This window comes from Ascaphus truei, chromosome 21, assembly GCF_040206685.1.
Source record: "Ascaphus truei isolate aAscTru1 chromosome 21, aAscTru1.hap1, whole genome shotgun sequence".
Taxonomy (NCBI): Eukaryota; Metazoa; Chordata; class Amphibia; order Anura; family Ascaphidae; genus Ascaphus; species Ascaphus truei.
Genome location: NC_134503.1, coordinates 26,270,310 through 26,297,947, shown reverse-complemented (window position 1 = coordinate 26,297,947; position 27,638 = coordinate 26,270,310). Strand labels below are relative to the sequence as shown.

General features: G+C 46.7%; 1 protein-coding gene across 1 annotated transcript in view; it reads right to left on the bottom strand.

The window, feature by feature from the left end:
* PBX3 (PBX homeobox 3) overlaps positions 1 to 27,638 on the bottom strand; it is a 239,728-nt gene that overhangs the window by 14,833 nt on the left and 197,257 nt on the right. The window contains exons 7-9 of the mRNA XM_075579405.1: positions 15,444 to 15,624; positions 12,465 to 12,577; positions 11,436 to 11,525 (exon numbers count right to left, since the gene is read on the bottom strand). Coding sequence (XP_075435520.1) covers positions 11,436 to 11,525; positions 12,465 to 12,577; positions 15,444 to 15,624 — 384 coding nt within the window. The remainder of the gene's footprint in view (positions 1 to 11,435; positions 11,526 to 12,464; positions 12,578 to 15,443; positions 15,625 to 27,638) is intronic.

Here is a 27,638-nt window from a genome sequence, read left to right as displayed (position 1 = left end):
ATTCCCCACGTCCTTTATCCATCACTCGTGATATCTATCCCTCATTCCCGGCGTCCTATATCCATCACTCGTCATATCTATCCCTCATTCCCCACGTCCTTTATTCATCACTCGTCATATCTATCCCTCATTCCCCACGTCCTATATCCATCATTCGTCATATCTATCCCTCATTCCCCGCGTCCTTTATCCATCAATCGTCGTATCTATCCCTCATTCCCCGCGTCCTTTATCCATCACTCGTCATATCTATCCCTCATTCCCCACATCCTATATCCATCATTCGTCATATCTATCCCTCATTCCCCGCGTCCTTTATCCATCACTCGCCATATCTATCCCTCATTCCCCACATCCTTTATCCATCACTCGTCATATCTATCCCTCATTCCCCGCGTCCTTTATCCATCACTCGCCATATTTATCCCTCATTCCCGGCGTCCTTTATCCATCACTCGTCATATCTATCCCTCATTCCCCACATCCTATATCCATCACTCGTCATATCTATCCCTCATTCCCGACGTCCTTTATCCATCACTCGTCATATCTATCCCTCATTCCCGACGTCCTTTATCCATCACTCGTCATATCTATCCCTCATTCCCGGCGTCCTTTATCCATCACTCGTCATATCTATCCCTCATTCCCCACATCCTATATCCATCACTCGCCATATCTATCCCTCATTCCCCGCGTCCTTTATCCATCACTCATCATATCTATCCCTCATTCCCCACATCCTATATCCATCACTCGTCATATCTATCCCTCATTCCCCACATCCTATATCCATCACTCGCCATATCTATCCCTCATTCCCCGCGTCCTTTATCCATCACTCATCATATCTATCCTCATTCCCCACATCCTATATCCATCACTCGTCATATCTATCCCTCATTCCCCGCGTCCTTTATCCATCACTCGTCATATCTATCCCTCATTCCCTGCATCCTATATCCATCACTCGTCATATCTATCCCTCATTCCCTGCATCCTATATCCATCACTCGTCATATCTATCCCTCATTCCCCACATCCTATATCCATCACTCGTCATATCTATCCCTCATTCCCGGCGTCCTATATCCATCACTCGTCATATCTATCCCTCATTCCCCACATCCTTTATCCATCACTCGTCATATCTATCCCTCATTCCCCGCTTCCTTTATCCATCACTCGCCATATTTATCCCTCATTCCCGGCGTCCTTTATCCATCACTCGTCATATCTATCCCTCATTCCCCACATCCTATATCCATCACTCGCCATATCTATCCCTCATTCCCCACATCCTATATCCATCACTCGTCATATCTATCCCTCATTCCCCACATCCTATATCCATCACTCGTCATATCTATCCCTCATGCCCCGCATCCTATATCCATCACTCGCCATATCTATCCCTCATTCCCCACATCCTATATCCATCACTCGCCATATCTATCCCTCATTCCCCACATCCTATATCCATCACTCGCCATATCTATCCCTCATTCCCCACATCCTATATCCATCACTCGTCATATCTATCCCTCATTCCCGGCGTCCTTTATTCATCACTCGTCATATCTATCCCTCATTCCCCACATCCTATATCCATCACTCGCCATATCTATCCCTCATTCCCGGCGTCCTTTATCCATCACTCGTCATATCTATCCCTCATTCCCCACGTCCTTTATCCATCACTCGTCATATCTATCCCTCATTCCCCACGTCCTTTATCCATCACTCGCAATATCTATCCCTCATTCTCCACATCCTATATCCATCACTCGCCAAATCTATCCCTCATTCCCGCGTCCTTTATCCATCACTCGTCATATCTATCCCTCATTCCCCACATCCTATATCCATCACTCGTCATATCTATCCCTCATTCCCGCGTCCTTTATCCATCACTCGTCATATCTATCCCTCATTCCCCACATCCTATATCCATCACTCGTCATATCTATCCCTCATTCCCCGCATCCCATATCCATCACTCGTCATATCTATCCCTCATTCCCGGCGTCCTATATCCATCACTCGTCATATCTATCCCTCAGTCCCCAAATCCTATATCCATCACTCGTCATATCTATCCCTCATTCCCCACGTCCTTTATTCATCACTCGTCATATCTATCCCTCATTCCCCGCGTCCTTTATCCATCACTCGTCATATCTATCCCTCATTCTCCACGTCCTTTATCCATCACTCGCCATATCTATCCCTCATTCCCCGCGTCCTTTATCCATCACTCGTCATATCTATCCCTCATTCTCCACATTGAAGAGAGGGAGCGCAAGAGAATGAGAGAGAGCATGAGGGAGAGCGGACGAGTGAAAGCGAGAGAGATGGAGAGAGCAAGAGAGAGAGAGAGATAGAAAGTGAGCGCGCGCGAGAGATCACCTCATCAGAAAAGATGGAATTCTCGTCTTTCAGCGTGTTTAAATGAGAAAGGAACGCTGCTCTTGAAAGCCTTTATCATATGGTTTCTTGAATTATTTTTTACCCAAAAAAGGGCCCCTTTGACATTCGAAATGCAAACAATTAGCATATTTAATGACAGCCCCCACCCTCTCTCCCCTGCCCAATCTCCCTCTCCCACCCTATCTTCCTCCATGCCCCCCTCTCTCCATCCCCACCTGACCACTCCCACTCCCCCTGACTTCTTCCACACCCCCCTTGCTCTCCGTCCCACCCCCCACCCTCTCCCACTACTCCCCCCGTCCGCCTTCTCTCCCCCCTAGAGTTGCCAGGTGTCCGGTATTGAACCGGACTGTACTGTATTTGGACAATCTGTCCAGTAAAAAATTAGAGGTAATACTGGACGTGTATGTGTATACCAGTATTACATCTCTGGGCGTGTACGTGTATACCAGTATTACCTATCTGGGCGTGTATGTGTATACCGGTATTACATCTCTGGGCGTGTACGTGTATACCGGTATTACATCTCTGGGCGTGTACGTGTATACCGGTATTACATCTCTGGGCGTGTATGTGTATACCAGTATTACCTATCTGGGCGTGTATGTGTATACCGGTATTACATCTCTGGGCGTGTACGTGTATACCGGTATTACATCTCTGGGCGTGTACGTGTATACCAGTATTACATCTCTGGGCGTGTACGTGTATACCGGTATTACATCTCTGGGCGTGTACGTGTATACCGGTATTACCTCTCTGGCGTGTATGTGTATACCGGTATTACCTATCTGGGCGTGTACGTGTATACCAGTATTACCTCTCTGGGCGTGCATGTGTATACCGGTATTACCTCTCCGGGCATGTATGTGTATACCGGTATTACCTCTCTGGGCGTGTATGTGTATACCGGTATTACCTCTCTGGGCGTGTACGTGTATACCGGTATTACCTCTCTGGGCGTGTATGTGTATACCGGTATTACCTCTCTGGGCGTGTATGTGTATACCGGTATTACATCTCTGGGCGTGTACGTGTATACCGGTATTACCTCTCTGGCGTGTATGTGTATACCGGTATTACCTATCTGGGCGTGTACGTGTATACCGGTATTACCTCTCTGGGCGTGTACGTGTATACCGGTATTACCTCTCTGGGCGTGTATGTGTATACCCGGTATTACCTCTCTGGGCATGTACGTGTATACCGGTATTACCTCTCTGGGCGTGTACGTGTATACCGGTATTACCTCTCTGGGCATGTATGTGTATACCGGTATTACCTCTCTGGGCATGTATGTGTATACCGGTATTACCTCTCTGGGCGTGTATGTGTATACCGGTATTACCTCTCTGGGCGTGTATATGTATACCGGTATTACCTCTCTGGGCGTGTATGTGTATACCGGTATTACCTCTCTGGGCATGTATGTGTATACCGGTATTACCTCTCTGGGCGTGTACGTGTATACCGGTATTACCTCTCTGGACGTGTATGTGTATACCGGTATTACCTCTCTGGGCGTGTATGTGTATACCGGTATTACCTCTCTGGGCGTGTATATGTATACCAGTATTACTCTCTGGGTGTGTATGTGTATACCGGTATTACCTCTCTGGGCGTGTATATGTATACCAGTATAACCTCTCTGGGCGTGTATGTATATACCGGTATTACCTCTCTGGGTGTGTATGTGTATACTGGTATTACCTCTCTTGGCGTGTATGTGTATACCGGTATTACCTCTCTGGGTGTGTATGTGTATACCGGTATTACCTCTCTGGGCGTGTATATGTATACCAGTATAACCTCTCTGGGCGTGTATGTATATACCGGTATTACCTCTCTGGGTGTGTATGTGTATACTGGTATTACCTCTCTGGGCGTGTATGTGTATACCGGTATTACCTCTCTGGGTGTGTATGTGTATACCGGTATTACCTCTCTGGGCGTGTATGTGTATACCGGTATTACCTCTCTGGGCGTGTATGTGTATACCGGTATTACCTCTCTGGGCGTGTATGTGTATACCGGTATTACCTCTCTGGGCGTGTATGTGTATACCGGTATTACCTCTCTGGGTGTGTATGTGTATACCAGTATAACCTCTCTGGGCGTGTATGTATATACCGGTATTACCTCTCTGGGTGTGTATGTGTATACTGGTATTACCTCTCTGGGCGTGTATGTGTATACCGGTATTGCCTCTCTGGGTGTGTATATGTATACCGGTATTACCTCTCTGGGCGTGTATGTGTATACCGGTATTACCTCTCTGGGTGTGTATGTGTATACCGGTATTACCTCTCTGGGTGTGTATGTGTATACCGGTATTACCTCTCTGGGTGTGTATGTGTATACCGGTATTACCTCTCTGGGCGTGTATGTGTATACCGGTATTATCTCTCTGGGCGTGTATGTGTATACCGGTATTACCTCTCAGGGGCGTGTATGTGTATACCGGTATTACCTCTCTGGGCGTGTATGTGTATACCGGTATTACCTCTCTGGGTGTGTATGTGTATACCGGTATTTACTCTCTGAGCGTGTATGTGTATACCGGTATTTACTCTCTGGGCGTGTATGTGTATACCGGTATTACCTCTCTGGGGTTGTATGTGTCTATACCGGTATTACCTCTCTGGGTGTGTATGTATATAACGGTATTACCGCTCTGGGCGTGTATGTGTATACCGGTATTACCGCTCTGGGTGTGTATGTGTATACCGGTATTACCTCTGGGCATGTATGTGTATACCGGTATGACCTCTCTGAGCGTGTATGTGTATACCGGTATTATCTCTCTGGGCGTGTATGTGTATACCGGTATTTACTCTCTGGGTGTGTATGTATAGCGGTATTACCTCTCTGGACATGTATGTGTATACTGGTATTATCTCTCTGGGCGTGTGTATGTGTATACCGGTATTACCACTCTGGGCGTGTATGTGTATACCGGTATTACCTGTCTGGGTGTGTATGTGTATACCGGTATTACCTCTCTGGGCGTGTATGTGTATACCGGTATTACCTCTCTGGGCGTGTATGTGTATACCGGTATTACCTCTCTGGGCGTGTATGTGTATACCGGTATTACCTCTCTGGGTGTGTATGTGTATGTGTCCGGTATTACCTCTCTGGGTGTGTATGTATATAACGGTATTACCTCTCTGGGCGTGTATGTGTATACCGGTATTACCTCTGGGCGTGTATGTGTATACCGGTATTACCTCTCTGGGTGTGTATGTGTATACCGGTATTACCCCTCTGGGTGTGTATGTGGATACCGGTATTACCTCTCTGAGCGTGTATATGTATACCGGTATTTACTCTCTGGGTGTGTATGTGTATAGCGGTAGTATTACCTCTCTGGACATGTATGTGTATACTGGTATTATCTCTCTGGACATGTATGTGTATACTGGTATTATCTCTCTGGGCGTGTATGTGTATACCGGTATTACCACTCTGGGCGTGTATGTGTATACCGGTATTACCTGTCTGGGCGTGTATGTGTATACCGGTATTTACTCTCTGGGCGTGTATGTGTATACCGGTATTTACTCTCTGGGCGTGTATGTGTATACCGGTATTACCTCTCTGGGGTTGTATGTGTGTATACCGGTATTACCTCTCTGGGTGTGTATGTGTATACCGGTATTACCTCTCTGGGTGTGTATGTGTATGTGTCCGGTATTACCTCTCTGGGTGTGTATGTATATAACGGTATTACCGCTCTGGGCGTGTATGTGTATACCGGTATTACCTCTCTGGGTGTGTATGTGTATACCGGTATTACCTCTGGGCATGTATGTGTATACCGGTATTACCTCTCTGAGCGTGTATGTGTATACCGGTATTTACTCTCTGGGTGTGTATGTGTAAAACGGTATTACCTCTCTGGACGTGTATGTGTATACAGTATTATCTCTCTGGGCGTGTATGTGTATACCGGTATTACCACTCTGGGCGTGTATGTGTATACCGGTATTACCTGTCTGGGTTTGTACGTGTATACCGGTATTACCCCTCTGGGTGTGTATGTGGATACCGGTATTACCTCTCTGAGCGTGTATATGTATACCGGTATTTACTCTCTGGGTGTGTATGTGTATAGCGGTAGTATTACCTCTCTGGACATGTATGTGTATACTGGTATTATCTCTCTGGACATGTATGTGTATACTGGTATTATCTCTCTGGGCGTGTATGTGTATACCGGTATTACCACTCTGGGCGTGTATGTGTATACCGGTATTACCTGTCTGGGCGTGTATGTGTATACCGGTATTTACTCTCTGGGCGTGTATGTGTATACCGGTATTTACTCTCTGGGCTTGTATGTGTATACCGGTATTACCTCTCTGGGGTTGTATGTGTGTATACCGGTATTTACTCTCTGGGCGTGTATGTGTATACCGGTATTACCTCTCTGGGTGTGTATGTGTCCGGTATTACCTCTCTGGGTGTGTATGTATATAACGGTATTACCGCTCTGGGCGTGTATGTGTATACCGGTATTACCTCTCTGGGTGTGTATGTGTATACCGGTATTACCTCTGGGCATGTATGTGTATACCGGTATTACCTCTCTGAGCGTGTATGTGTATACCGGTATTTACTCTCTGGGTGTGTATGTGTAAAACGGTATTACCTCTCTGGACGTGTATGTGTATACTGGTATTATCTCTCTGGGCGTGTATGTGTATACCGGTATTACCACTCTGGGCGTGTATGTGTATACCGGTATTACCTGTCTGGGCGTGTATGTGTATACCGGTATTACCTCTCTGGGCGTGTATGTGTATACCGGTATTACCTCTCTGGGCGTGTATGTGTATACCGGTATTACCTCTCTGGGCGTGTATGTGTATACCGGTATTACCTCTCTGGGCGTGTATGTGTATACCGGTATTACCTCTCTGGGTGTGTATGTGTATACCGGTATTTACTCTCTGAGCGTGTATGTGTATACCGGTATTTACTCTCTGGGCGTGTATGTGTATACCGGTATTACCTCTCTGGGGTTGTATGTGTGTATACCGGTATTACCTCTCTGGGTGTGTATGTATATAACGGTATTACCGCTCTGGGCGTGTATGTGTATACCGGTATTACCGCTCTGGGTGTGTATGTGTATACCGGTATTACCTCTGGGCATGTATGTGTATACCGGTATTACCTCTCTGAGCGTGTATGTGTATACTGGTATTATCTCTCTGGACATGTATGTGTATACTGGTATTATCTCTCTGGGCGTGTATGTGTATACCGGTATTACCACTCTGGGCGTGTATGTGTATACCGGTATTACCTGTCTGGGCGTGTATGTGTATACCGGTATTTACTCTCTGGGCGTGTATGTGTATACCGGTATTACCTCTCTGGGCGTGTATGTGTATACCGGTATTACCTCTCTGGGTGTGTATGTGTATACCGGTATTACCTCTCTGGGCGTGTATGTGTTATACCGGTATTACCTCTCTGGGTGTGTATGTGTATGTGTCCGGTATTACCTCTCTGGGTGTGTATGTATATAACGGTATTACCTCTCTGGGCGTGTATGTGTATACCGGTATTACCTCTGGGCGTGTATGTGTATACCGGTATTACCTCTCTGGGTGTGTATGTGTATACCGGTATTACCCCTCTGGGTGTGTATGTGGATACCGGTATTACCTCTCTGAGCGTGTATGTGTATACCGGTATTACCTCTCTGAGCGTGTATGTGTATACCGGTATTACCTCTCCGGGCGTGTATGTGTATACCGGTATTATCTCTGGGCGTGTATGTGTATACCGGTATTTACTCTCTGGGTGTGTATGTGTTATAGCGGTATTACCTCTCTGGACGTGTATGTGTATACCGGTATTATCTCTCTGGGCGTGTATGTGTATACCGGTATTACCTCTCTGGGCGTGTATGTGTATACCGGTATTTACTCTATGCGCGTGTATGTGTATACCGGTATTACCTCTCTGGGCATGTATGTGTATACCGGTATTACCTCTCTGGGCGTGTATGTGTATACCGGTATTACCTCTCTGGGCGTATATGTGTATACGGTATTACCTCTCTGGGCGTGTATGTGTATACCGGTATTACCTCTCTGGGCGTGTATGTGTATACCGGTATTCCCTCTCTGGGCGTGTATGTGGTATACCGGTATTACCTCTCTGGGCGTGTATGTGTATACCGGTATTACCTCTCTGGGCGTGTATGTGTGTACCGGTATTACCTCTCTGGGCGTGTATGTGTATACTGGTATTATCTGTCTGGGCGTGTATGTGTATATCGGTATTACCTCTATGGACGTGTATGTGTATACCGGTATTACCTCTCTGGGCGTGTATATGTATACCGGTATTACCTCTCTGGGCGTGTACGTGTTATACCTGTATTACATCTCTGGACATAGTGACCTGACCAGCTTGGGGGGCACAGGGATTTCCCCAAGCAGGGCTGCTGCTAGGGCGCGGAGCAGCTTCCTTTATCTTGATTGGCTGCTGCAGGGTAATACAGCCAATCAAGAGGAGATGTCAGGAGCCTGACGGTTTTGCCAAGGAGAGAAGGAAACAGCATGGAGCGGTGAGAAGGGTGTGTGTGCGTGCGTGCATACTTGGGTCCTGTGTGTTTGTTTTCTGTGGCTGTCCTGTGGAGGTGAGAACAACAGGTAGGGGAGGGGTGAGAGAGCCTAAGGTGAGGAGGGGTGAGATAGTTGGGGAGGAGAGAGGATGAGGCGAGGGGTGAGAGAGGAAGAGGGAAGGGGGTGAGAATGGATGAGGGAGTGATAGAGGATGAGGGGTGATAGAGGATGAGGGGTGAGAGGGGATGAGGGGAGTTAGAGAGGAGGGGTGAGAGGAGTGAGGGAATTAGGGGAGGGGAGTGAAAGGATGAGGGGAGGTGGGCGAGGATGAGCGGGGTGAGATGATGAGGGGTGGGTGAGAGAGGATGAGGGAGGGGGGTGAGAGTTGATGAGGGGTGAGAGTGGATGACGGGAGGGTGGGTGAGAGGATGAGGGGAAGGGGGGGTTAGAGAGGATGAGGGGAGGGTGGGTGTGTGAGAGGATGAGGGGAGGTGAGAGAGGATGTGGGGAGGGGGGTGAGAGAGGATGAGGGGAGAGGGGTGAGGGAGGGAGAGGGGTGAGGGAGGATGAGGGGAGAGGGGTGAGGGAGGATGAGGAGGGGGGGATGAGAAAGCCGCCTGGCAAACCCTACTCCCCCGCGCCCCCCCCCCCCCCCCCCACCCAGCCTCTCTCCCTCTCCCTCCCTCCCCACTCTCTTTCCCCCCCCCCTCTGTGACAACACAACATCTTCAATCACTTGCAAGATCGTTAATATTGACGAATACTGGGAGGGTGGTTTAGGAAAGTGGCATATTCTGCGGTTGATTTCGCTTTCCCTTGCACTGAGAATCTGGCACTTCACTTTAGTCAGAAGAAAAGAAAGTCAATGCAGAATCAGCACCCCAGCTCAAACCGATAACTCCAACAGAATATAACGGCTGTCTCTGAGCGGGGTCCAGTGGTCCTACACTTCCCCAAGCAGGCAAAGGTTCTATGGGACAGCTGTGTACAGGCGGCTGAAAGTGGCTCTCCCACTGTGCACATTTGCATGTCACTACCCAGAATCCTTGTCTGCAGTCTGACCACTGTATGATGTTATAATGGGGTAAACAAACCAGGCTCCATCCAGGTGAAATACCCCTTTTGCTGCCCGCGTGGCCTAACTCAGACGTGTCTCTGTGAGAATGCTACGCAGCATGGGAGGGTTCTGTGCCACGTGGCATAACCACTCTGCTGCCCGCGTGGCCTAACTCAGACGTGTCTCTGTGAGAATGCTACGCAGCATGGGAGGGTTCTGTGCCACGTTAAATAACCACTCTGCTGCCCGCGTGGCCTAACTCAGATGTGTCTCTGTGAGAATGCCACGCAGAGTGGGAGGTTTCTGTGCCACATTAAATAACCACTCTGCTGCCCGCGTGGCCTAACTCAGATGTGTTTCTGTGAGAATGCCACGCAGAGTGTGAGGTTTCTGTGCCACGTGACATAACTACTCTGCTGTCTACGTGGCCTAACTCAGTTGTGTCTCTGTGAGAATGCCACGCAGCGTGGGAGGGTTCTCTGCCACGGTGACATAACCACTCTGCTGTCCGCGTGACCTAACTCAGGTGTGTCTCTGTGAGAATGCCACGCAGAGTGGGAGGTTTATGTGCCACGTGACATAACCACTCTGCTGCCCGCATGGCCTAACTCAGGTGTGTCTCTGAGAATGCCAGGCAGCGTGGGAGGGTTCTTGGTGACATTTGTAAGCTGCCGTTATCCTGTGTTCCTTGTCTCCCACTATTAAGGGAGAGTATCCCGTCACCCCGCCACGGCCGGGTGTTACTAGCAAAGGATATTACAAAATGTCTGCGTGGCTCCTTCAACATCTTTAAAGTTTATGAGAGGATAACTGTCTTGCTTACTCGGACGACCTTAGGACTGTGTAATGGCATTTACAGACAGTGGCAGTGAATTATACGCTGACAACCCAATATAGGCAGCCATCTTGTTGTATCCCAGATGGTTGAGTGGTCTTGGCACTCCAACGTTCAGCGTCCATTTTGATAAAGGAGATGGCGCTCTCGTGGTAAAATACGTTACAAAAAAGATTCCAAATATAAAGAATCGAACTCTTAAAATCATTTAATCAAAAAAGACAAATCTACTGGGAATTTGCCCAATGAAACCATTCCATATGGATGGAAAAGGGGCACAAATGGTAGCTTATCAAACACAAATAAATACATTTACATATTTGGTTCCGCTGCCCATTGTTATGTTTTGGGCTTGTTCAGAGACGGTTATAAATCGATCCCACTCCTACCACCACGATGCCACTTTCAAAATTCCCCACAGTTTCCCAAAAGCCACAACTAACCCCTTCCCTGCCAAAGGGGCCACTAAGTGACACTTTGAGTGTGTTACGGTTATATAACTAGGCTGATCTCACTAGGTACTCACATTTAAGTTATGCGAGCTGTACAGTGAATTCCCTCCCAAGGCATCATTGTATCCGCCCGTCTGATTGATAACATGACGAAGGGTATCCACCTGGGGGTGAGGGGGTGAGAGGACACAACATGTCAGACACCAGCGGGAGGAAACGTCCTGTGATCTGCACATAAAGTTCCAATTCCGGCTTTCATATAACCCCAAAGGGTCACTGTACCCCCCTACTTCTTATTCTCCCTGTCGTGTATCACTTCTCCAAAGTGCTGTGTACAACGGTTGCCACTGTATGAATACAGGTGTAGCCAGACTTACCGTCTCTGGAGACGTACAAACCACGGCTGTCTGTTCTTCCAAATAGTAACCCCTCCCACCCCCTCTCACAGAGAGATTGCTCTAGCTTCCCTCAGCAGCGGGTATAGTTAGTCTGGCTACCTCTGTGTATACAACACAACACAATGGTCTCCCTCACGCGTTGAGGGAACGTGATCGAAGTGTTCCCTGAACCAGATGCCGACTCTTCGTTCATTGGACTGCTTCCGGATTCTGTCAAGTTGGGAAGACCCTACGAGTCCCATACCCAGCTCTCGGAAGCAGCCATATTATTTTAACCCTGGTCACCGTCTACTTCTCTCCAACCAAAGCTAAGACAGAGAACTGCACTAATATATGTGTAAAAACCCAGCAATCTTTCATGGACACACCTGTAACCCTAGTGTTGCCAGGTGGGACTGGTTACGCCCAAGTAGAGCATTGGTCAACAGAGCTGCAGTGCATTCCTGCTCCTTACCACTAATTCCTCTTGACTTTTCACGCCGCTAACGGCAGAAGTAGTGAAATAACTAAATAAATACATGAATAGCAAAACGGGTTCCCTCCCCACGCACTCAAGTCAGAGCCGAAGGCAGTCACCGAGGTTACAGACCGGCCTCAGAGACTTGGGCTGGATGGCGCGAATTGTGCACACAGCTAGTTTGCATGTGTGCTTGGGACAGGGGTTGTGCTCTGAGTTTGGAACGGCTCAGGGGGCGTCTCTCCTACCTGTGATTGCACATTGGCTCCGACTTGAACCCCTTGGTAAGAATCCCCATTCAGACTCTGCATATTCATGAACATGTCCCCTGAATTTGGGAGGTTAAAAGAACCAGAAGAACCTAGGGAGGAAAGAGCGAAGGATCGGGATAAGAGAATAAAGAAAGGATGGAGGGGGGTGGGGGGAGATTAACAAATGGGCAGGGGACTTGGACTGTTATTCTGACCCATTAGCGCGCCTCCTACTGACTCCCTCCTGCGTGCCCAGACCAGGAGACAGAAGCACCGGATTGGCTGGTATGGCTGTTCCACTCACCTGTACTATGTTTAATTTGGGATAGGGCTGGGGGGGGGGCAGTTCCCCTTTCTGTACCTGCCCACATAATCCGGAGGGAGGGGGGGGCAGACTAAACCATTTCAAAAGGATCCCCGCTTTTAGAGTTGGAAAGATCTATACTCTTTATTTTTATCCGATCACTAGAATACAGATCTCATTTCCCGCGTTTCCCATACATTTAGTTGAGGGTCCAACTTATACTGAAGGGAAACCCAAAATATGCCTGATATCTATCTGTGTATCTATCTGTGTATCTATCTATCTATCTATCTATCTATCTATCTATCTATCTATCTATCTATCTATCTATCTATCTGTCTGTCTATCTATCTATCTATCTATAGCCTGCACTCATTGCTATTGTCTCACAGTCACTCCTACCACCCATTGTTGCCAAGCACACTCATCTACAGCACTTATTCCCTCACCTGCTGTCTCTGTAAGTTTCCCCTCAAACCTCTTAGATTGTAAGCTCTTCGGGGCAGGGATTTCCTTTCCTATTGTCTGGTTTTTGCTGCACTTATTGTATTATTATAACTCCCTGTACTGTATTCTTTGTGAAGCGCGGAGTACACTTTTGGCACTATATAAATAAAGACATACAATACAATCTATGTATGTATGTATCTATCTATGTATGTATCTATCTATGTATGTATCTATGCATCTATCTATCTGTGTATCTATCTATGTCTACCTAAATCTAATCTATCTATTTAACTATATATCTACTGTATCTACCTGTATATCTATCTATCTGTGTATCTGTGTATCAATCTCTGTGTATCAATCTATCTGTGTATCTGTGTATCAATCTCTGTGTATCTATCTGTGTATCAATCTACACAGATATCTGTGTATCAATCTATCTGTGTATCAATCTATCTGTGTATATGTGTATCAATCTATCTGTGTATCAATCTATCTGTGTATCTGTGTATCAATCTCTGTGTATCTGTGAATCAAATCTCTGTGTATCTATCTATCTATCTATCTATCTATCTATCTATCTATCTATCTATCTATCTATCTGTGTATCAATCTATCTGTGTATCAATCTATCTGTGTATCAATCTATCTGTGTATCAATCTATCTGTGTATCAATCTCTGTGTATCTGTGAATCAATCTCTGTGTATCTATCTATCTATCTATCTATCTATCTATCTATCTATCTATCTATCTATCTATCTATCTATCTATCTGTGTATAAATCTATCTGTGTATCTGTGTATCAATCTCTGTGTATCAATCTATCTGTGTATCAATCTATCTGTGTATCTGTGTATCAATCTCTGAGTATCTGTGTATCAATCTATCTGTGTATCAATCTATCTGTGTATCAATCTATCTGTGTATCAATATATCTGTGTATCAATCTATCTGTGTATCTGTGTATCAATCTATCTGTGTATCAATCTATCTGTGTATCTGTGTATCAATCTCTGTGTATCTGTGAATCAAATCTCTGTGTATCTATCTATCTATCTATCTATCTATCTATCTATCTATCTATCTATCTATCTATCTATCTATCTGTGTATCAATCTATCTGTGTATCAATCTATCTGTGTATCAATGTATCTGTGTATAAATCTATCTGTGTATCTGTGTATCAATCTCTGTGTATCAATCTATCTGTGTATCTGTGTATCAATCTCTGTGTAGCTGTGAATCAATCTCTGTGTATCTATCTATCTATCTATCTATCTATCTATCTATCTATCTATCTATCTATCTATCTATCAATCTATCTGTGTATCAATCTATCTGTGTATCAATCTATATGTGTATCAATCTAGCTGTGTATCAATCTATCTGTGTATCAATCTATCTGTGTATCAATCTCTGTGTATCTGTGAATCAATCTCTGTGTATCAATCTCTGTGTATCAATCTATCTGTGTATCAATCTATCTGTGTATTAATCTATCTGTGTATCAATCTATCTGTGTATCAATCTCTGTGTATCTATCTATCTATCTATCTATCTATCTATCTATCTATCTATCTATCTATCTATCTATCTGTCTATCTGTCTATCTGTCTCTGTCTATCTGTCTATCTACCTGTGTATCTATCTATCTACCTGTGTATCTATCTATCTACCTGTGTATCTATCTATCTACCTGTGTGTGAATCTATCTATCTATCTATCTATCTATCTATCTATCTATCTATCTATCTATCTATCTATCTATCTATCTATCTATCTACCTGTGTATCTATCTATCTACCTGTGTATCTATCTATCTATCTACCTGTGTATCTATCTATCTACCTGTGTATCTATCTATCTACCTGTGTATGTATGTATGTATCTATCTGTCTGTCAGGCAATCTATCTGTCTATCTATTTGTGTATCTGTGCATCTATCTACCATTTCTCTCTTTCCATCCATCCATCCCTCTCCATCCCTCTCTCTCTATATATATATATATACAGTATAGATATATAGATATATATATACATATATATATATATATATATATTAGATAGCCACACACCCACATATACATCGGATATATATTACCCAGAGCAGTACGACAAGCGCCTCCTCTCACCCTAATGCCCGGTGTTGTATTAGAATTCACGATGTTTTGCACACACAGTTGGCGCTATATAGATAGATATACAACCATGCACGTGGACCCCAGCTCTCTGTGACCTGACTCACCGGAATTTGGGAGCTTGTCTGGTTATTCTGCACTGCGGCTGCCACCGCGTGCGCCGCGTTCACCGCTGTCTTTGCCGCGTACAGGTTTGCTTCTTCCTGGAACTTCCCGATGTTCTTCTTGTACCTGATCCGCTTGTTCCCAAACCAGTTGGATACCTAGAGAGAGCGGGGAATATGAGTTTAGCTCCCATGTCCTAACCACACCCTCCGCTGCGTGGCTGGTTCAGAGTTTGGGCCAGCTGGCGTTTCGGAAGCGGGGAACTGCCCTTTCCATGCTACCGCTGGGCTCCTGTTTTATACAGATGCAGGAGGCGTTATAACCAACTAAGTGTTGTCTTGTGCCAGGGAGGCCAACTCCAGCCCTCAAGAGCTATCACCAGGTCAAATTTTCAGGATATCCCTGCTTCAGCACCGGTGGCTCAACCAGTGGCTCAGTCAACGATTGGTCAACTCCAGTCCTCAAGGGCCAACAACAGGTCATGGTTTCAGGATATCCCTGCTTCAGCACAGGTGGCTCAATCAGTCCCTGTTTCAAGACAGGTGGCTCAATCAGAGTCTGAGTCTTGGACTGGGCCTCTGATTGAGCCACCAGTGCTGAAGCAGGGATATCAATAACACCTGACCTGTTGGTGGCCCTTGAAAACTGCAGCTGGCCACCCCTGTCTAACGTTATACATTTTTCCGGGTACTCCAGACTTGAAGAAACACCCAGGTGAAGAATGACTGCTCCGTGCTTCTCATACAGGCTTTCCTTTCCAAATCCTGACTTCACAAGGGGGGGGGAGGCCTGCCTTTTAACTATTAACACGGTTTGAGTAGGGGGTCACCGAGTCTGAAAAACTTTCTACCAGAAAACGGTCACCCCATTCATTTCCAAGTCAAATAACAAGTGTGCCTGTTTATGATCACCAGCAGGGCCGACATATAAAGAATACAATCAGAATGATCACGGGGTAGCCGTTCCAAGAACAGAATTGTCTTTAGTTCCTGGTACACGTTTGGGGTCTGTCCCCGCCCGGGGCAGCATTGCAGCATTAGCGCTCGAGCCGGACAATAGCTTCAAAGCTGCTTCTCACCAGTGACCAGAGGCACTGGGCCTCATTTTCTTTTTGTCCATCCCACGGCTCAAATCCCGACCACCAGCACCAAGCTGTTCCAGCCCAACACACACAGGACAACGGCAGCCGTGCCACGGCGGACTTTATCCTTTCACTGCCAGGCGGGCTTGAGACAAGTGGCTGGTTTGAGGATACTCGGGATACTCTACTCATTACAAGGACCGAGCCGGTGTGGGGAGATCCTTTATCCAGGCGGAAGCTTAAAGTGACAATCACTATGATCTTTTCATCCTTACTTACAACGAGCGGTTATATGGGGTAATAGGAGGAGTTATAGGGAGCGGTTATATGAAGTAATAGGAGGAGTTATAGGTAGAGGTTATATGGGGTAATAGGAGGGGTTATAGGTAGAGGTTATATGGGGTAATAGGAAGAGTTATAGGGAACAGGTTTATGGGGTAATAGGAGGAGTTATAGGGAGGGGTTCTATGGGGTAATAGGAGTTCTAGGGAGAGGTTATATGGAGTATAAGCGCGGCGCTTACTCCAGATCAGAGCGCGACGCCGACCCCAGATCAGCGCGGACCCTGACTCCATGTCAGTGATGGGTTAGGTGCCGGGTCCGGCCCAGTCGCGCAGATGTGAGCACCATTTTGTCTGCACTGACAAACCGCCACCGTTTTACAGCACAAAGCATTACCCGAACTCCTCCTCCCGCGCCAACGGCAAACACACACACACACACACTGGAAACCCGTGAGCAGAACAGCGCTCATACCTCATTTCTTGTTGTGTCCCCGGCCGACACTTGGCTGCATTTGATATATTCTGCTTACCATTAACCTGCCAGCCAGCGGGGGTAATAACACAGTAATGAAGGCGGACGGATAATTATTGTGGAAAAAATAAAAACCAAAACAAATCACATCGCTGTTTATTAACAGCTACAGGAGTGGGCTGTGTCCGTGTCCCGTCTCTCTGTCGTGCGCAGAACGGACGCAATGGTTATATTTCTCCCTTGCCCTGACAATAGCCGTGGCTAATAAAGGCTTATACCCCTCCCTCCCCCACCCCCCCGTAACATTTTAATATCTCCGGCTGCCTGGGGGGCCTCGGGGTGCAGGGATTGTGCTTGATGTGTGATCGTTCTCTGGCCTGGATGCTTCTTAATCTTTAATATCAAGGCAATTAAAATTAATGACAGCCACTGTGGGCTTTGTTTCACTGACATGCATTGTTTGATGGCATTACCTTGAGGTTAAACTAACCAGTGAGGTTTAATTGGAAGCAGTCAGGAGAGGGCTGATCATATGTTCGTGTAACCTGCACGTTGCATGAGAAGCGCCCGCTACCCGTCGGGAATTGTTTTTTTTTTTTTTGTACAAATAATTTTTATTGAATTTTTATCATTTATATTTACAGAATCTTATTTAAGGGCACCGTGGTGTCCAGAATATTCAGCCAATCTTATACATAAAAAATTAAAATACACATACAAATACATATAGACAAGTGGGTGGGTGCGTGGTGGTCGGGGGGGTTGTTACCTCCGATCGTCATTTATTCTTTATTGATCGTTGGTTGACTTTTTCCTGATTTGTGGTTTGCTTAATTCTCGTTTCCTCTCTCTAAATTCCGTTCCTGTCCTGTCTTCTCCTGTTTCCTAGATCTCTGTTTCCTCTCCAGTCTACAGCCTGTCTGAGTTTACCTATATTCAAGTTTGAATTTGAGTTTATACCTAAGGTTTAAGTTCCCATCCATGGCTCCCAGGTCTTGTAGAATTTGGCGGTTGAGTGCCTGAGGAAAGCCGAGAGTCTTTCAATCAGCATCACTTCCCCAATTCTATTTGTCACCATTGATCTGGTGGGTGGTGACTGGTTCTTCCAAGTTGCCGCTACTGCGCACCTGTTGGCAGTCAGAATATATGTGAGATCAGGCGTTTGATCGGGAAGTCAACTTCCTCGATCAGTTTGGCTTGTACGTACAGTATACCAGGGGATCAAGTGGGATTGTTAGACCAATTGTTTCTCTGATCATGTCTTGTATCATCCCCCCGTATATATGTATTGCCGGACAACTCCACCATATGTGAACCATATAACCGACCTGTTCGCAAGCCCTCCAGCATTGATCAGAGGTTTCTGGGAAGATCTGCTTCAGTCTCAATGGTGTGAGGTACCATTGGTAGATTATTTTGTATATATTTTCTTTTGTGACCGCGCAGATGGAAGTTTTGGCCGCATTGTCCCATATGTCCTCCCAGTCCTCTCTGTCAATTTTGATCCCTAAATCATTTGCCCATTTAATCATATATCTACACTGGCGACACACTTTATTCGAGCTTGGCTAGTCCCACGAATTCGGGTATACCCGGGTGTATTGAGGTTTGTGACTGTTTTCTGCCCGAGTACATTGAGTTATTTTTCAGGCAGGGATTGAAGCATTTTATTCCCGCTGGCTGCAATACTGCACAGTATATATATATACACTGCATTACAATTCATGAATTTATGCCATCTGGTAGACACCCGAAGCATTGCAGCCTATTAAATCCTAATCATCCTCATTTAACAGATCAGCCGCCCATCAGCCAGGCATGAACCCAGGCTGGGAAGGCAAATGCAACGGGGCTTGTCAGAGGTGAGGAGCGGCGCATTCCAGGTATCTGCCAGGTACATACCGGGTATTTGCTCGAATAAAGTGTGTCGGTGCAGTATGGTCTGGGGTGTTCCCTGCATCTTCGATCCCTACGTAGGTAGATCTTTGTTATTAAGCCTTCCTATATTCTGTGTTTTTGCAGAGAGATTGGAATTTAGAGAGTGCCGGAAACCCGGCTTCTTTAGGACAGATCGCAGGACGTGCCTTATCTGCATGTACTGGAAAATAAGTAGATCTGGGGCTTGGTATTTCAGCCTGAACGCTTGTATGCTTAGCATTTTCCCTTTGTGGAAGAAGTCCCCTGTCATTCTAATATTTTTCTCCTTGAACTGATCGAAGTGGCCTGATCCCACTCCTGGTGGGAAGTCTGGGTTATTAAAGAGGGGTATAAGCTGGGAAACATTTGCTGCGAGTTAAATGTTTCCTTAACCTTAGCCCATAGTCTCATGGTGAGTTTCTTTGGGCCTAATTCTGGGCTTCTTTGTGCCTTGATTTTTTTTCTCTTGGCAGCCAGAGTGAGTTGGGCAGCGGTGTGTCCTTTGAGTAGTTTGACTCAATTTCTACCGAGCAAAACTTTGCCGGGTCTGCGTTCCACATCACTATTTGGCGTAATTGGGCTGCCTGATAGTATCTATTTATGTCCAGGACTCCCAGACCTCCTCTTGATCTGGAAGATAGTAACACAGATCTAGCTATCCTGGGCCTCTTCCCCTGCCAAATAAACTTGAATATTTGATTCTGTAGATGTCTTAATTCCTCTCTTGGGATATAAATTGGGAGAGTCTGGCAAAATATAGTATTCTAGGGAGTATGTTCATTTTTATTGATGCTATTCATCCAAACCATGATATCTGGTGGTTGCTCCAGCCCAGTAAGTCCTTCATAATGTTGTTGAATAAAGTGCAGTAGTTGCTCCTATATAAAGTGTTGTACGTTTTGGAGATGTTGACTCCTAGATATTTGAGATGTTCTGTTCGCCACCTAAATGTAATTTGTTTTTGTAAACGCTTAGCTTCCGGGTCCTGTAGGGATAGGTTCAACGCCTCCTACTTATCTTTGTTTTTCTTGTACCGTGACAGTCTGCCGAATTCGCCTAAAGATTTCATCAGGTTTGGTAGTGAGATCAGAGGGTTGGCCAGTGTCAGAATGACATCGTCCGCGAATATCGAGATCTTATACTCACTGTTTCCAATATCTATTCCCTGGATGTCCGGGTGAGACCTTATTGTTGCCGCAAGAGGCTCTATCGAGAGTGCAAGAAGGAGGGGGGGGCAACGGATATCCTTGTCTCGTGCCATTCTTGATGCTTATAGTTTCAAAGTTAAAGCCTGGTAGTTTAACAAAGGCTCTGGGGGAGTGATAGAGGGCTCTGACCCCTTTCAGAAAGGGGCCCAAGAAGCCAAAAGACTGCAAAGTTTAATCTAGAAATAGCCAATTGATCCTATCAAAGGACTTCTCTGCGTCAAGACTTGGTAAAATCGCCCTTGTTTTGGGAGAGTGTAAATGTTCTATAATGTTCATTATTTTTCTGGTATTATCTGAGGCTTGCCTGCCGGAGATAAAGCCCATCTGATCTATATTGATGAGCCTTGGTAGGATTGGGTTTAGCCTACTGGCTAATATCTTGCTATATATTTTAATGTCCGAGTTCAATAAGGATATGGGACGGTAGCTCCCGCATTGGAGGGGGTCTCGGCCCGATTTGTGAATGATTGCTAGTGGTGCAGTGGTCATGCCCGTTGGGATCGCTCTCCCTTCTATAAATGAGTTGGACATTTAAAGTAAACATGGTGGTAGGTTTGTGAGGAATTTTTTACAATATATATTCGGCAGGCCGTCAGGGCCCGGAGATTCATTTGACTTGAGGTTTTTGTATTTATACATACTTTTAACTTTATGATTACCTTGGTTGAAGATTTCACATTAGTTATATGTATTGCTTATGTTTTTTCTCCCAAGATATTTCTATATTCTAGTTCATAACCTTTTTTATACTGTATATTTTGTATATGGATCCAATCCGGATGTTTTGTCTATCCATTCCGCCACTTGTATATGTCTTTTCCCTGTACCTTTGGGGATAACCAGGTACAGGTGGTGAATTGACGTCATATCCGATTTTGTCTCCCATACAGCATGTTGTGTACCGAATGACTTTACTCTTTGACAAAGCCCGAGTGCGGATGAAACGCGTTAGAGGTCACTTGTAGGGTTATTCTATTTTTACCCTTTCTTGCCTATGGCCCAATATATCGTTTTATATGATAGCACAATCCGGCCTTTACTACTTCTTTTTTGCTCTGCTGTGCACCGCTGAACAACCTCCTTTCACGGGATTTCTTTTCCTGCATAGAACTTAGAAAACGCTCGGGCTATCTCCTGGTCATCAGAAGTTGTCGGACCATTTTTGCATCTACTGTAATGGCGGGGATTTGCGTTCTGGCTTTTGCTCCCCTTAGTTTGTTCGCCGGATCGTTGAAGATTTGCCGGGTGGCGTTTCCGAATGGGATGTCCCCCATTGCAGATGTCTCTGCTTCTGTTTATGAGCTTTTCTTTTGTGCTGTAGTGATGCAGTTTGGCGATCACGTCTTGTTTTGGGTCCTCCGCTCTCAAGGCCCCATGGGCTCTATGAATCTCTAACTCTTTATCCTGTAGGGACGGATCAATGGCAGTGAAAGTCTGTTCAGATAGGGCCGTAGCTCTTCATGTCATACGGCCTCTGGGATATTTCAAATCCTAATGTTCTGCCTTCTCTCCCTGTTTTCTTGGTCCTCCTGACCCTCTTTGAGGAGCTTTATTTCAAAGTTTAGTCTTAGTATCTCGTCGTCTGTGGCCGCCTGCATTTGGAGTGATTCCTCCATTTTGGATTCCAGGGCTGTAGTCCTCTGGGTAAAGGTAGAGATTCCTTCCTTAAATTCTGTGCCTGCTGAGCAGAGCTCGGCCTGGAAGGTCTCCTTAATTTTATTGAACACATCCTCCAGGAATGATCTTGTTGCGTCTCTGCCCTCTGCCTCCTCCATGGCGTGGGCCTCTCGCGCGTGTCTCTCTTTATGCCTGGTCTCCCTTAGCCAGTGTAGTCGCGCGTTGGGAGCCCCCAAAGAAGCGGGAAAGTTCTTGCGCCGCGGGATGTTAGTTCTGCAGATCTGAGATGTTTTCTTTTTGGGGGTTTTTTCCGTTGGAAATGTGATTACGTTTGATAATTCGTGTGAGCGTCTCTGGAGCTCCCCCTCAAGGCTTCCATCTACGTCGACATCCAACAGGGGTCTCCGGGAATTGGTTTTAAAGGCGCAGTCGCACCAATGAAAAATAAATATATATATTTGGATGGAGGTGTAAATAAATAATCATATTTTGTAACAGTCACTTGCTTAAAGAAAATGGAATCAGCCATACGGCAAAGATTCAGAGAATTATCTTCCCGTCTGAGCCTTTGAATGGAAGCGCGAGGGATAATTCACTCAACTGCTAGCCTACCCTCACCCTATTAAATCCAATAAAGCTAAGGAGGGAGGAGGGGGCTTTGCCTGCGCAAACTCCTATCGAGCGCAACATATTCCACAAAAAAGAGTAGCAAAGGGACGTTTTGTGTCACCGCGGCCCAGATCCACAATTGGGCGCTAAGATTTAGCGCTCCGTTACTTCTATTTATATGAATGATAACGCTTTGCGTCCCTGCTGTGGATGCGAGTCCATCTTTCCAAACGGCCGTACAAATGAAAAACACTTAGACGTGACCCTTTAAAAATGTCATATTGTGGTCCTAGGGCTGACCCTTTAATCCCATTTCCTTTTCAATGAAAGACCCGAACATTTTAAACGTGGTCCGGTGAAAATAACTGCGGGAAGTGTCAAGAACGATCATTTCATTCCACTTTGGAGGGACGGAAGCAGGAGTGTGGCGGATTAGCAGAAACTTGCTTAGCCTGGCACCTTTACTGGCACTCAAGGTGTTAAAACGCTTACAGGAATCCTCCCAGAATCCCTTGCAGCGTTGTGCCCCGTGACATAACGGCGGTCTTTGCAGAAGACAATCAGGAGTAGTTCTCTTTTTCTCGCGTCCAATCGCTGAAAGTCAATTAATGAAGTGCCTCTAATTGACGATTTCATTTGGAAGGGTTTTTGTTTTGCTTATTTATCAAGCTAATTGCGGCGTCAGGGAGGGGGTGGGGGGAGGAGGGGGGGGGAAGGGGAGAAAACCAACCCCTGGCAATAAACGATGAGGTGCAGGCTTCGTCTTGGCGGTGTGGGCGGGCGCTGCGATGGGTTTAATGTGCGAGGAACAATGTATTATTTGTGTTTTTACGGAGAGGATATACGGATGGAAACGATGGTGCGTCTGTTTTCCGAGAGACGCAGCAGGCGGAGACAGACACTGAGATAGCAAGGCACTAAGGCAGGTGTGGCCAACTCCAGTCCTCAACGGCCACCAACAGGCCGGGTATTAGGGATATCCCTGCTTCAGCACAGGTGACTCAATCAGTTGCCGGGTCCTCAAGGGCCACCAACAGGTCAGGTTTTAAGGATAACCCTGCTTCAGCACAGGTGGCTCAATCAGTGGCTCAGTCTTCGACTGCACCACCTGTGCTGAAGCAGGGATATCCCCAATACCTGGCCTGTTAGTGGCCCTTGAGGTCTGAAGTTGGTCACCCTTGCACTAAAGAGTTATGGGGATTACCCCTTACAAAGCCGGGCCAAGCAGGCATGGTTTTAAACCAGTTCTCAGTGGAATTGGCTCCTTACAGATGCAATCTGATTTAAACAGACGGTTTTACCTATTTATATCCGGTGGGGAATCAATGATTCTCTTTCCTCTCCGGGAGCCCTGGATTCAGGAATATCTGTGACTAACGACGGTTTCACAATAACACTGCAGACAAAGAAAGCAGCAAAAAGAGCCATTTATCTGGTGCTTTCAGGGGCGATCAACAGCCTGACCACCGCGACATGGGATAAAGGTTGTTAAAACCCTCCTTCTGTTTAGTTTGCGGTTGGCGTTTCTGCGGAAAGTGGCAAAAGCCTGATCATGAGTGGCGATGTATGTTGGCACTGATGGGGTTAATGGGTTTTAATACTGCTTTATATTGTGGTCTATTCCTTCAAAAGCAGCAGCACTACACCCCCCTCCCTTGTCTTCTTATTTGTATATGTATATATGCATGTGACAATGTTTAATTTTACTTTCTTACCTAAGCTGGCAATCGTGTGGTGCTCCTGTTATAAAGCTGTCAAAATACTGATTGTGTGCCTAATGAAATGGCCGCCTTCTAACTTTGTGCTGCAGTCAGTGACATGTTAGTACATGTAACACATTATAGTTACAGCTTTCAGAGTACATAATAGACAGTCTGCTGTTTGGATCACACTAACAGAGCTGCTTGTGATACTTTGTTGCCAAAGGGCAAAGCTCAAACAGGTGTGTGTCAGAGCCTGTTTCAAAAGAGGAAGTGACTTTCTAAATGGTTGCTGTGGCAACCACAGAATGACCAGTACATTACAAAATCAAAATCCTCCTCTTCCTGGAAGATCGCACCAGATCTCCCCTACAAAATGAGATTATGATGCAGCCGCTGCTTCACTGGATCACTGGAAGGCCAGATCACCCTCTCACCCCCGTGCACTCTGCCTCACGCCCGGCGGTTTGTGCTGGGTATATAAAGATATGTGCGTGGTTATGCTGTGCGTGTACGCGTCTCGCTCATTATACAGAGGCTGGGGGGGATGTGGGGGGGGGGGGGAGTCTCATTAAAAGGCAGTTAATAAAAAGACATCTACGTAGAGCTACGAGTACCTATAGCACATAAAGGAACGTAAACGTATTTCTTCTTTACTGGCCTCTTTGGATGTATTTTAACGAGCGGCTCCGCTTCCGCTCAATAAACTGAAATCGGAACATTGTATTGTATTATAGTAACTGGGCAATCAGTTCTTTTCAGGGGGGGGAGGGGGGGGAATTTTATCGTTGAAATTAGGCAGGTCTCACTAAGAGAAAACGAAATAACAACCCCACGTGTGAGCACATTCACGTCTCAGACAGGTCTGCTACCCTGTCCTTCCCCGTTATCTCTTAGCATCCAGCGCTTCCAGCGCAGAAGGGGATTCTGGGTAATGACAGGCAAATGAGCACAGTGTCACCTTTTGCTTCTAATCCACGTTATCAGGGAATCCTATAAGCTTATACCTGCCTTACACAGCTTTCTCAGCACAGCCCTGGTTACAGAAGTGCAGAGCCAGTAACCCTAGACACAGACAGCTCTGGCCCTGTGGGTCTCATCAGTGTGAGGCTGGTTATACTGGCTTTGCAATGTGACGCTGGGATCGGTTTCACCCGCACATTATATAAGTTATGGTGGGTAAATAAAAAAAAATGCTGTCACTAAGAAAAAATAGAAATGCTAAATCTTGCATATATATATATATATATATATCAAAATATGAAACAATTGAACTGCTCACCTATATATATATATTGCGGTCCTATGTATAATAAGGTAGGTGCATATAGGGTATAACATATATAACCAAGAGAACTCAAAAAGAATTGAGTAAAGCACCCTAGTAGTTTGCACTCTTACCCTATAGAATAATATATTTTTAATATATATTTTCTTAGTACTTTAAAGATCTAATATAATGTAATATAGTACGTTAGTAGTTGTGTTTTTCTAAACTTAAATCTTGTCTTAGATGTAAAAGTACCATTGGCTTAAATTGCTTCTGCTGGGCGGCCGTTACATGCATCCACAACTCCTTTTAAATCTGGAAAAGGCAGCATTTCCCTCACTATGTTATTTAGATATATTTGCCTTCCTATATAGCGCTGGCAGTGTAAGCAGCACTGTACATAGAATCCTGCAATGCATCCCTGACGCGCAGAGCTTACAATCTAACTCTGGTGCTTGCAGCTCAGGCAGATACCACGACTCGCCCAAGGAACTAACACTCAGGTTCAAACTAAGTGCACCCACCTCAAAGGCTGGCGTTTTTCCCCGCTGCAGCTGTTAAGCCCTACACAGCCAGAAGGGCCTGCAATGCCTTTTATCGCATAATCCAAACCCTTGCCAAAGCTGCCACGTTGAGGGGCATTGTCCTTACACACAGAGACAGGAGCCTCCGCAAGATGACGTGAGCTGTGGGAGTCAGGTACATGCCTCGCACACGCCTGCAAATGTCATGTGTGAGATATCGGGCTGGCGGCGGGGCGAAGTGTTGAGGGGGCGATGTGTTGAGGGGGCGATGTGTTGAGGGGGCGATGTGTTGAGGGGGCGATGTGTTGGGGGGGGGCGATGTGTTGGGGGGGCGGCGGGGCGATGTGTTGGGGGCAATGTGTTTGGGGGGGCGATGTGATGGGGTCGATGTGTTGGGGGGGTTGATGTGTTGGGGGGACAGGGGGCACTGGATTGTGTTGGTGTTGGGGGGAGGGCGATCTATGTGTTGGGGGGAACTGTAATGTGTTGGGAGACAGGGGGGCACTGTGTTGGGGGGGGGCTGCTTACCTGTGACACAGTGATACTGTTGGGGGAGGCGATGTGTTGGGGGCATGGGGGGGCACTGTGATGTGTTGGTGGTGGGCAATGTGTTGGGGGGGGACGATATGTTGGGGGGGAGGGGGGCACTGTGATGTGTTGGGGGAGCGATGTGTTGGGGGAGCACTGTGATGTGTTGGGGTGGGGCGATGGGATGTGTTGGGGGGCGGGGCGATGTGATGTGTTGGGGGGCGGGGCGATGGGATGTGTTGGGGGGCGGGTCGATGGGATGTGTTGGGGGGCGGGTCGATGGGATGTGTTGGGGGGCGGGGCGATGGGATGTGTTGGGGGGCGGGGCGATGGGATGTGTTGCGGGTGGGGCGATGGGATGTGTTGCGGGTGGAGGGGGCACTGTGATGTGTTGGGGTGGGGCGATGAGATGTGTTGGGGGCGGGGCACTATGATGTGTTGGGGGGGCACTGTGATGTGTTGGGGGTGGAGGGGGCACTGTGATGTGTTGGGGGGGTGATGAGGTGAGGGAGGGGCGGGGGGGCACTGTGATGTGTTGGGGGGTGATGAGGTGAGGGAGGGGCGGGGGGGCACTGTGATGTGTTGGTGGTGGGATGAGGTGAGGGAGGGGTGGGGGGGGCACTGTGATGTGTTGGTGGTGGGATGAGGTGAGGGAGGGGTGGGGGGGGCACTGTGATGTGTTGGGGGGGCACTGTGATATGTTGGGGGGGCACTGTGATGTGTTGGGGGGGCACTGTGATGTGTTGGGGGGGTGATGTGATATGTTGGGGGTGGGGTGATGTGATGGGAGGCGAGGGGGCGATCTGATGTGTTCGGGGGGTGATGTGATGTGTTGGGGGGGGCACTGTGATATGTTGGGGGGGCACTGTGATATGTTGGGGGGGCACTGTGATATGTTGGGGGGGGCACTGTGATATGTTGGGGGGGCACTGTGATATGTTGGGGGGGCACTGTGATATGTT